Source organism: Acomys russatus, chromosome 20 (assembly GCF_903995435.1).
Source record: "Acomys russatus chromosome 20, mAcoRus1.1, whole genome shotgun sequence".
In the NCBI taxonomy this organism is placed as follows: Eukaryota; Metazoa; Chordata; class Mammalia; order Rodentia; family Muridae; genus Acomys; species Acomys russatus.
The window spans coordinates 30814245-30826258 of record NC_067156.1 but is presented as its reverse complement, the minus strand read 5'-3'; the positions used below and the strand labels follow the sequence as shown (position 1 = coordinate 30826258).

The 12014-nt window shown below is 46.1% G+C and overlaps 1 protein-coding gene across 5 annotated transcripts in view; it reads left to right on the top strand.

Annotated features, from left to right (window-relative positions):
* Positions 1–12014, top strand: part of Ppp2r2b (protein phosphatase 2 regulatory subunit Bbeta) — a 409949-nt gene that overhangs the window by 360290 nt on the left and 37645 nt on the right. For all 5 annotated transcript variants that reach the window (XM_051163909.1, XM_051163910.1, XM_051163913.1 and 2 more), the window contains one exon: positions 7262–7426. In XM_051163909.1, coding sequence (XP_051019866.1) covers positions 7262–7426 — 165 coding nt within the window. The remainder of the gene's footprint in view (positions 1–7261; positions 7427–12014) is intronic.

The following is a 12014-nucleotide window of genomic DNA, read 5'->3' as shown; positions in this document are numbered from 1 at the left end:
GTCATATTTGCACATTTAAATTTTTTTAGCCTATACAAGTTGTAGTAAATCTATATTCAACCACACCAACATAATCAAACACATAATAAGTGGCAAGTGTCCTCCAGGATACACAGACAGGAAGGTCTCCGGCAGCTAGACAGCTTCATGATGAAAATAATACTGAACAGACTTTTGGATTAGAAATTTTCTATGGGCCTGGAGAGGTGGCTCAGTGGTTAAGAGCACTGACTGCTCTTCCAAAGGACCTGAGTTCAAATCCTAGCACAACTGTCTGTAACCCAAAAATCAGATACCCTCACACAGAGGTACATGCAGGCAAAACGTCAATGCACAAAAAAATAAAAATTAAGAAATTTTTTTAAAAAAGAAAGTTTCTATAACACAATTCTGGGCCTTCTGACATATGTGTAGAAAGAGTCTGTGGTTGTGGGGCTTTCAAGAGCTCCCCAGTGATAAAGGGTGCTGCAGCAGCCTTAAGAAAACACCCTGTAGATTTAATATGGCTTCACACAATTCTGCCAGCCCCACAGCCTGAGCCTAGCATTCGGCAAATACCCCATGGATATTTGCACATTGACTTTTCAAAGCTTCTAGGAGATGAATATTCCCTGAAGTGTGCTTCAGCAATCATCAGTGCCTTACCATGTCCTTTTAAACTGATAAAAATCGGGTACTTTGTAATCACTGCTTAATATCCAAGGATCAAAACTGAACCTTAAAAAAATAAAGATCTCATGGCAATGTGTGTCCCCAAAAGGGTGTCCAAATGTAATAAGCTCAGAATTCAAGGCCAACAAGCAACTACATCCTCACTTCTGAACTGGCAGACTTTCTATACTAGTGGTTCTCAACCTGTGGCTCATGATCCCCACAGTGTCCACATATCAGATACTTACATTATGATTCATAACAGTAGCAGAATTACAGTTATGAAGTAGCAATGAAAATAATTTTATGGTTTGGGGGTCACAACATGAAGAACTGTAATAAAGGGTCGCAGCATTAGGAAGGCTGAGAGCCACTGATCTAGAATCCATAGCAAATAGACAGCATGTAGGCAGCCTCTGATGTTTTTAATCAGGTGACCTCATCCAGTAATGGTAGCATGGCCTGTGTTTGTAATAGCCCTGCAAGGATCCTCCTCAACGGTCTCATCCTCGCCTGGCTTAACCAGGATTTGGGGGAAATAATTGTCAGTATCAGAAAAACCAGTGCAATGAATCAGGCACCCGTGGACAGCCACTTTGACCCCAAGACATTGCATGGAAATGGTTTCCTTGGATGCATGTACTTACTTCAGAAGACGGGATTTTGTCTAATATGAAAATGATTTAAATTATTTTTCTCCATTATCTCTTCTGATAATTAGAATCCGTAGAGGCTGTTAATAGAATTCTGTTCATTTAAAGGCAAATAAATTGAACCCCGGGAGAGATAAAGTGACTTTCTCAAGTTTTCTCAGCTAAATAGAAATGGAATGAAAACCAGACCCTGGTCTCCTGGCCACATTTGTTACAATCATGTTTGTCACAGTGTTTTCTTGAACTTTACCCACTGAGCTAAGGGGCCTGTCTCAGCTTTCCAGGATGACTCTTAAGCAGAGAAGCTCCTGTTGTTCAAATGCTGCCTGTTTTCCTGTTTTATTGGGACATATAAGTTGTAGCGATCTCAGAAAATGAAACAAAACAAACAATAACCTCACCACTGCTTTCGCCTCTCAGCTGTGAGAATGCCAGCTAATTTAACCGTAGTGGTTGAGAAAAAAAGAAGGGAGCAGGGACAGGTGGGAAAGCTAAGAAATACAAACTCTTGATTTGTCAGTTGCCTTTCTTCTATTCTGTCTGGGATACACCCTGCCTGATTCCCCACTACACACACACACACACACACACACACACACACACACACACACACACACACACACACGCACGCACGCACGCACATATGTACATATGCACCACATACATACATACATATTTACACACATGAGCACATACACATGAGCACACACATGGGGGGCAGAGAAAGGGAGTGAGCAAGAGAAAGAGAGGGAGGAGGGACAGAAAGAGAGAGAGAGAGAAAAAGAGAGAGACCCTCTCTGCTTGACAGTGACCACTGCCTAATGTAACTAATCTACCTTTTGTGTCAACCACAGCCCCCTAACAGAGACCCTGTAGACTGGGATTGTTCCTCCTTGGGTCACTGGCATGTCCACCATACCCATCAGATAACTAGCAGATTGTTCATTCTCAAGGAACATCATGGGATGTGAGTGGACTCCAGTTACTCACAGGTGATAGTACACCCTGCCTTTGGGACTCTGTTCAGTCTGCAAGGCATGGCTGTTTTCTGTCTGTTTTTCTTGCTTTTGTTCATCACGTTTTCTTGAGTCATCAGACTGTACTATCTATTTTGTGCCTAACTTCTTCACCTGGCATAATATACAACAAGCATAATATCTGACTTAAAAACTACTATACTCTAAAATCATACAATTTCATTGGCTTAAGATGTGGAGATGGTATGGCTGTTTTTAAAGAGAACCACTCACAGATGTAACGCCATAGAACCAGCCCAAGCAGCTTCATGTCCTGCCTGCTTTCAAGCTCATCACTTTCAGGTATAGGCTAAATTATGTTCCTAGAGTTAGAATTTTGCATACAATGTTTTACATACTTGGACATATTACTGCAAAAATAATTGAATAACATAGATTGTTCTTAAACGTCAGTTTACCATGTGTTTCTGTATATTTATGTAGCTTGTTGTCAGCCTTTCATAATCTTGCCATTGACTGAAGGCAGGGAACTGACAGGTATAGAAAGCTTGGGTCTTCCAAACTTAGATGGTGGAAATGACTTTGAAAGGCCTCCCCCTTCCTTCACCATCCTGCCCTGGTCCTCTGCACCCCCTCATCCTACTGCTGATGTAATCTATAGCTTGGGATGCTTAGTTGTTTGAAGAAATCCCTGAAGGGGTGACCTCCCAGTGTCTTCAATTATTATTTTCAATGGTGCCTTAGGCAACTGCCTGGCACAGCAGTGCCCTCGCCTTCCCGCCTTCTGCCCTGCAAGGATGAAGCTCAGCTGCCAGACTGGCTATGCCCATCTCATCCTCAGAGCTGTCTCCAGAGTCGTCCACCGCCCCACACACACACCCGCCCACCCCCCAGAGAGCCAGCTTAACCCCTTTTGTGAGTAGAGGTAATTTGCCTGGGTTTAGCATTAATAAGGAATGCTCCAAGCAGTTGGGGTCAAAAAGAACAGATCTGTCAGGCCCCAGGGTTAATTTAATGGCAATCTGTTGGCTGTCTGGATTGTATATTAACCACGATCCCAGTGATATCTTTTGCTGTTTAGTTCCTTGGAACAACAGGGAAATAATTTAGATAGAGTGCTCAAAAGGATCAGATGGAGAAAATTGACTGTCAAAATGCATCATTCCATTTTTGGCACTACAGGGCACCTTGCATTGCTTAGCTCCTTTCTCGCTCCTTCCCAACACAAAGGGGAAACGTGTATGCTGAAGCCACACATCTCCCTTTGGAACCTGAGAGGGCGATGGCCCAGGTTCTGGGCATCAGGGTGGGTTTCCTCCTGTCCTCCTTAGACGACTTTAAATTTTGGGCAACTATACTCTCTCTCACACATTTCTAAAATTCAGCGAAGTCTTCCCTTAGGGAATAGGACGAGAAAGCCTTTGTCGGGTTTTTATCCCAACCTTCCATTCAAGCAAATCAATTATATCAGAGGACGTAAAAATTCTGGTTCTGGAAAATACTATCGAGGCCTTGTCGCTGGTGAGTTTTCAGGGGCACAGTGCAGAGGAGACGATCCCTCTGGTAAGCCAATCACCATTCCCCTGCAGCCAGGCAAAACCACTCAGAGAAACTGTCCTGGTGAGGTCACTCCTCACAGAATGCAGTGTGACTCTCTGTAAAGAATACACACACAAGCTTGAAGTGCGAATCCCAGCTCTGCCCCATACAGTCATATAATCATAAGAAATTTGTCTCAGAGGCCAGCAAGATGTTGTAGCAAGTAAAATCTCTTGCCGCCTACAGAGGACCATTGCCATCCATTGATGGATGATCTGTGCATCCCTGATGCACAGGGGGGAGGGGTGCATAGCCACCAAGACTGATGACCTGAGTTCGATCCCAGGACCCACACAGTGGAAGGAGAAAACCAACTCCACCAACATGTCCTTTGCACACTTTGGCGCATTGTGCACATATACACATGCAAAGCCGCCGTCAGCCACTCAGATGGTCCCGGTTAAGCTAATTGGATCTCAAAAGATAACCAAAAAACAAAAGCATATGAATATGGAAAAGGACCTTATAGGAAGGATGTGGGGCTACTAGGAGCAGGAAGGAGACAAAGAAGAGTGAGGTCAAGAGTAATCAGAGCGTAGTGAATATATGGATGAAAATGGCAAAGAACAAATTTAAGAAAAGTTTTTCCTGATTAGAAAGAAAAAGAAATTATATTTCACTTTATTTCTTCCACTGTAAAATGGGGCTATTAATGGCCCTGACTTCATCTGCCTGAAATGAGAGACAGATGAGCTGATAAGACACTTACGCCAGGCAGGCTCAATACTCGGTAGGTGCCAGCTGTTGGTGGTTGTGCCAAGAAGGGGACAGAATCATGGCTTCTTCCCTTAGCTAAACTGAGATGAAGCGGGAATGGACATAGGACAGATCTAGAAACAGTGGACAGAGGCGGGTCCACTGGGCACTGCTACAAGAAAATGCACTTGGTGGTGGGAGGCTGCTCCTGGAGGCACAGATATGCTTAGGCACTTTGTTTTCACATCTTCTGGCTTTGGGACTTTATTTTTAGGTAGAAAAAAAAATGTGTCTGTAGCACCTCCCTTGCCCACACATTGGAGATCTCTTCCAGTTCAGCTTGTTTGATGAGCTATATTGGTAGAGGCTGAGAAAGCTAACACCAGATTTTCTCTCCTTTGGGAAAAGGGAAACATGCTTGCTGGCACCATAAGAGCATGCAGACACTTTCTGATGGAATCTGACAGTTGCTGAACATGAACCTTTACTTGCCCCGCCCAAAGCCATGCCTGCCAAGCCCACAGCACCAGTCAGCAGCTAGAAAGCACATCGGAGCTGCAGTCTGCAGCCCCTCCCAAGTTGTTTGTGTCTGTGCTCCAGGTGTGTATCCCAAATGCAGACACTGAGGCAAGTAGTCGTCTGAGAACTCAGCAATACGCATGCCCTGTTGACCCAAGTAATCTCTGCATCTGGTTTTGGTAGGTGAAAATGTGCCAAAAGGCAATGTTAGCACAGGCTCAAACTAATTTTAGAAAGAACGCAATGCAATGCCTAAGAGATGATCATACAGGAAGAGGCCTGGCCTGGTGCAAAGGCGTTCAACAGATCGCATTCAGCAACAGACCCAGCAGGATCCTCAGGATTGTTTGATAGTGCATGTCTACATTTGTTAGTACGTGACTACCTAATTGGCGCTACTAGGTCTCAAAATAGGACCATGTTTGTCCCTGTCTACATGACCAAGAGGGATCTGTGTTGCTTGCTTAGCAAAAGTATCCCTAGGATGGTCTATGTCAAGCTGCTGTTTGTTCGTGCAATGAATGCATTGCTTTGCAAAGAGTGGCACCAAGATTCCTGGCCCATACATTTTAATTTTAATTACTATGTGTTCATTTTCATGTAGATGATTAAACCCATCATTTTGGGAATGTTTGCTTACTGCTTAGGTAAGATGAAAAAGTGGGGCAATGTAGAGATGGTCTAAAGAAAAACATGGTAAGTTAAAAATGTGTGTGTGTGTGTGTGTGTGTGTAAACATCACAAAGGTGGCACATGAGAAGTGGAGTCAGGAGAATGCAGATCCTCTTGCTCAGCTTTTATTTTTCATTGAATTGTCTTTATAAGCAATGTTTCACTTTGATATACAAGGATGTGGATCTATATATAATTTTTATGACAAAGGAATATATTGAGAAGGTGGGAACCTGGAAGCTAAAACTGAGTCTCTTCCACACGATCCCAAATCCTTCACTACATATGGTTTCTTTCTGAGGCTTTAGCTCCCACCCAACATCCCAGCCCTAGGAAATCACAGCTTATGGAGACACATCTTAAAGGAAGGAAACTGGGCTATTGTAAAACCTTCTAGGCTTTGTACCTGGAGTAAAGAGTCGGTATTATTGTCACTCACTAGCTGTGGTTAGTGAGTGGTGTGTGTGTATACACACATATACATACATATGCAGAATAAGCAGCACATCATCCACTCACACAAGACATATATGTGTATAGATACATAGTAATAGGTATATATTAGTGTATATATATACACACACATATATACTAATTGTGTGTGTATGTGTGTGTGTGTGTGTGTAACCAGGTGAATGTGTTCCTCAGCACACATATGGAAGTCAGAAGACAACTTGTAGAAATTTGTTCTCTCCTTCTACCACGTGGGTCCCAGAGATCAAACTAAGGTCATCAGGCTTGGTGGCAAGCACCGTCACCTGCTGAGTATCCCCCCAGCCCATTAGCGATGTCTCTTGAGGAAATTTCTTGAATGCTCACGGAGCCTCTACTTCCACCCCTGAAAATGGGTGTAAAAGGTGTTATTCCTAGTGTTGTTGTAAGGGTTAAATGAATCTAAGTTCAGGATACGCGTGCCGAGGGGCCTTTTAATAAACCCTCACTGGGTAGCAGCTGCTGTTCTTATACAGGTCTTCCATGGGAGAGGTCTTGCGGCCTGTTGCAGATGAAATTTATCAGCCCAGAATCCCAGAAAGACTTCGAATTGAATGGTTTGGCTAGAGTGGGCCCAGCTAGCTCCTCAGCTGTTGCTACAGAATTGGAAACACTCTTGAGTGGTCTCACAGGCCAGTACAAAGTTGTCTCCTACATGTCACAGTAGGTGAAGCTGAGAAGAGTCAGAAACCTAAGTTCACAAAGACGTTTCACAGTGTGGCTCTGGCTGGGCTTCTAACAATCCTCTTGCCTTAGCTTCCTGGCTTCAGGAATTAGTCATGAGCCACCACACCCAGCTCAGGCATAAGTCCTTATGCTACCCCCTGACTACTGGGCAAGCCCATCCCTGAGCCTCAGCTGCCAGGAATCACCACTGCCCGCTTTTCTGCTAACAGCCTCCCAGTGTGTGTGGCAAATGCTCCCGCAGCACTCACGGCAAGAGCTGCTAATGCCCCAAGCTCTGCCCCTTCTCCTGGTCCCTCCTTGACTCCTCTGTGCCAGATATCGTGGACATCAAGCCGGCCAACATGGAGGAGCTCACAGAGGTGATCACGGCCGCCGAGTTCCACCCGCATCACTGCAACACCTTTGTATACAGCAGCAGCAAGGGGACAATCCGGCTGTGTGACATGCGGGCATCCGCCCTGTGTGACAGGCACACCAAGTGTGAGTATCGGCACAAGGGCCGTGGGGGTGAGAGGTGCCCTGGCCTCTGACATACAGGGTGGGGGTAAGGGTTGGGGGGGGGGGGCTCAGAAGGGTTTCATCTCATTTCACACTGGGCGTAAAGAAATCACAGGTGTTAAGCTGATTTGGAAGTCAGCTCCATATTTAATGTTCCTGAGAAGGGGAAGCCCCGCGTGCGTGGGTCTGAAGCACACAGGTGCAGAGGAAATGCTGCCAGCGACTGGCCAACCACTGAGCTGAGCTGAAGTCTGTGTGGAGATCACTGTGAGGAAGGTGACACCAAGGAGTGGCCAAGTAAACAGTAGAGAGATGTTAAAGGGTGGTGTGGACAAAGAGATAGGATGCCGTGGTCGGCAGCAGCAGAGAATTCCAGATAGATCTTGGCAGCAGAGTTAACCAGACTTGCTGGACTGTAGTGAAGATACAAATGGATGAGGAAGGGATAGGACAGTGCTTCTCAACCTTCCTGTCCTTTAATGCTGCGACCCTTTTAATATAGTTCCTCGTGTTGTGGAGATTTTGCTACTGTCATGAATTGTGATGTAAATATCTGATATGCAAGCTCTCTGATATGTGACACACATACCGCCCAAGAGGGTCTTGACCCACAGGTTGAGAGCCACTGGAATAGGATAAACAGAAGAGGTAGGGTAGACGCCGGCTTAGGGGAAAGAAAAGGGACAGGAAGGCACACCCGCCCAATGATTGACATGACTAGCACGTGGGATGCGGCCTATGCGGAAGTCATACTAGGCATGAAGCACTTGTATTCCGTTTGAGACCTGCTGAGTGTGAGGCAACAGGAGCCGCCTGGAAGGACAGGTTCTCTCTGGGAAGTGCATACGGAACAAGGTGGGAGTACCACTGACATAGAGATATTCCAGAGGGGCTCCAAGAAGCCCTGATGTCCTCACAGCCAGTGGGGTAGATCCTAGCCTAGGCTTTAGAGTAAGGCAAAGCCCACATGAGTCCTGAATGCAGAGGGATAATCTATGCAGTGACTGGGGGAAATCGCTGACCCAAGAACTAAAGCTGAAGAATGGTCCAGGCCTTAGAAGATTTTAGAACGGGAATGGCTTAGGACAGTACTTACGGAGCACAGCTAAGCTCTGGCATTTGGTGCCTAAGGTGACTCCAAGCAATCCTCCCGAGCCCCACAGCCCCCACAGGACAGGTGAGCAGAAGAGGTCAACACTGTTGTATTAATACATAGGACTTCTAGCATCTTCTGAGCATGAGGAGGGAGCAATAGATGGCAATGAGAAGGGTTATCTGGTTCCTCCAGAACCCCCACACACACCCACGCCCAGGCCTGCCACTGTAAGGTACTTAGAACCCCTACTCTTTTGCCAGGTACAGGAGACCCCATTATTCATAATTTAATTAATATTCACCAAGCACATACCATGTACCAGGTACCGATCCAACTCGGGGGACACAGGAATGAGCAAACGCAGATGTACATCTCTGTGTCTCTTAGGGCTCACTGTATTAGCCAGGGTCCAACAGATAAGGGGGAAGAGAGGTGGCCTGTATAAAGAGATGTATCATAAGGAACTGGCTCTCTTTTTTTATTTTATTTTATTTTTTAAAATATTTTATTAATTTAATCATATTACATCTCAATTGTTAGCCCAGCCGTTGTATCCTCCCATTCCTCCCTCCCTCCCGCTTCCCCCCTACTCCCCTCCCCTATGTCTGTGACTGAGGGGGACCTCCTCCCTCTGCATATGCTCATAGGGTATCGAGTCTCTTCTTGTTGACCTGTTATCCTTCCTCTGAGTGCCACCAGGCATCCCCATCAAGGGGACGTGGTCAAATATGAGGCATCAGAGTTTGTGTGAAAGTCAGACCTCACTCTCCACTCAATGGCGGAGAATGTCCTGTCCATCGTCTAGGACTGGGTAGGGGTTCGAAGTTTACTGCCTATATTCTCCTTGGCTGGTGCCATAGTTTGAGCAGGACCCCAGGACCCAGATCTGCCCATCATAATGTTCTTCTTGTAGGTTTCCAGGACCCTCTGGATCCTTCTATTTCCCCATTCTCCCATGCTTCTCTCACCTAGAGTCCCAATAGGATGTCCTCCCCTCTGACCCACTTTCCTGGTAAGTAAAGTCTTTCATGGGACATGCCCCTTGGACTAGTGTCTCAATATCAGTGTGTATATACCGTTTGTCTCTTTTTTGCTTCTGGGTGAACTCACTCATTATGATAATTTCTAGTTCAATCCATTTGTCCACAAATTTCGGGAATTCCTTGTTTTTAATAGCTGAATAATATTCCATAGTGTCAATGTACCACAGTTTCTTTATCCATTCTTCTACTGAGGGACACTTAGGTGGTGTCCATGTTCTAGCTATTATGAATAAGGCCGCTATATACATGGTTGAACATATGTCCCTGTTGTGTGGTAGGGCATTTTCTGGGTATATTCCAAGGAGTGGAATAGCTGGGGGAACTGGCTCTTATGAGATCAAGTCCCGAGATCTGCAGGCAGCGAGCTAACATTCTAGAGAGGGGATGGCCTTCTATCCCATGGACCACCAGGCTAAAGATCCAAATGTCTCAATTCAACAGCAATGTAAAAGAGGGGGAAAATCATCTGCACCCCAAAGCATGTCAGGTGGAGAAAGTCTCCGTCACCCACAAAAGGATCAGCTCTTTGTTCCAATCAAGCCTTCACTTGATTGGCTGAGGGCTCCATCCCATTAAGAGGTCACTATTTATTCAGTCTATCAATTTAAATGTTAAAGTTTTCCCAAAACACCCTCACAGAAACACCAGAATGTCAGACCAAGGATGTGAGCACCTGTGGCCAGTCAAGTTGACACAGAAAAATTAAGCACACTGAAGAGTAAAGACACCTGCCTCCATTAGAGAGTCACAAATGAACAAACAAGGCCAGTGTGCTGAGAGGTGTGAAACAGTGGCGTGGTGTACTGTGAGTTAGTGTCATGGAGACCTTACAAGTCAACAGCTGCTGTTCTGAAATGTGAAGGCCAAGGAATATAGGCAAGGGTCATCCCTGCACACAGAAGCAGGAAGTCTGTCAGGACACACATCCAGGAGACGTTTCCCCTGCCCCCCAAGACTCTGCTCCTCCCTCCAGCCCTGGTGCCACACACCTCTACAAAATCAAAGGCCACAGAACAGTCCCTAGAGACTCAGGAGCTAGTGAGTGCCCTGCAAGCAAGTCTTCATCAAACCTGCCCATTACCCACCCAGCCCCAGCCCCAGCCCCGCAGTGCAAGGCATCAGCCTGTTAACCTAATTAAAAAGAAAGAGATTCGTTTCCCTGACTGGGCCAAAAGGCTGACCTTCTTCAAGGCACACCTGCTTTTGTTCCACAGCCACCCGACCCCAGCTCCTTCCAGCTGGGGAGGCCTGGGTTCTGACCCACTGCCTGACATTTCATATTGATTTTCTCCAGCCTCCTCCAGTGCCAGGCTGCAGTCGGCTGAGACTCAGCCGAGGTGTGTGAGCACCAGGAGACAGTTCATCAGAGTTCAAAATGAAAAGCAACATTGGCTTTCGGAGATGAGCACCGAGAAGGAGCGTATTTAATAACCGTCGGCATTTAATCAAAACGCCGAGGAAAACCGTGTTATCAGAGCCGAATATATTAATTTCCATATGTCCCTCACTCTGCATGCTCAGCAGGGGTTGGAAGGGATGATTTGTCCTCTCCCGCTCTATTTTCTGATTTTTTTTTCCCCCTATCGCTTCTGGCATTCGTAGTCTGAGGTGCCTGAAACAAAGGGTGCTGAACGCAGAAACACTGGGCTGGGCTGGGCTGGGCTGGGCTGGGCTGGGCTGGGCTGGGCTGGCCCCTGATTTCTCTCTTTCCACATGCATATGTTGGGGAGTGGGTAAAGAAAATGACCAGATGATACACAACACCGGCCTAAAAGAGAAAGAAGTATTGCACTGTGCCCATCACCTACAGGTCTCCTGTCCCCATTTCCACCCTCTAGGCTCCAGGGGACCTGACCACAGTAGCCAGCTTCTGGTACATCCACCATCTTTAGCCTCTTCCTGCCTCAGGGTCTTTGAGGACCCTCAATTACCATACACCTGTCATGGAGCCAGACTGAGCACTTGAGGGAAAGACAAGTTGATAGTACAAAGGCCTGTGGCATTCACTTGCCAAGGCTATTTTAACAAAGCACCTCTGAGTAACTTAACAAAATGTTACTGTCTCACAATTCTGGTTTCAATTTTAAAATTTTATTTAGTATGGGTCATGAGTGTGAATGGGGGCATGCCTGTACCACATCTTTGTTCATTCTGTTAATTTAAACATTACGCTCATATGAAAGCCCGTGGACAACTTTCAGGACTCAGTTCTCTCCTACTTTTGTGGCAGGCTTTCTCTCTCTCTCTCTCTCTCTCTCTCTCTCTCTCTCTCTCTCTCTCTCTCTCTCCCTCTGTCTCTCTCTCTCCCTCCCTCCCTCCCTCCCTCCCTCTCTCCCTCCCTCCCTCCCTTCCTCTCTCCCTCCCTCTCTCCCTCCCTTCCTCTTTCCTGTTGCTTCTGCTACACTGTATATTCCAGTTTAGCTGTCCTACA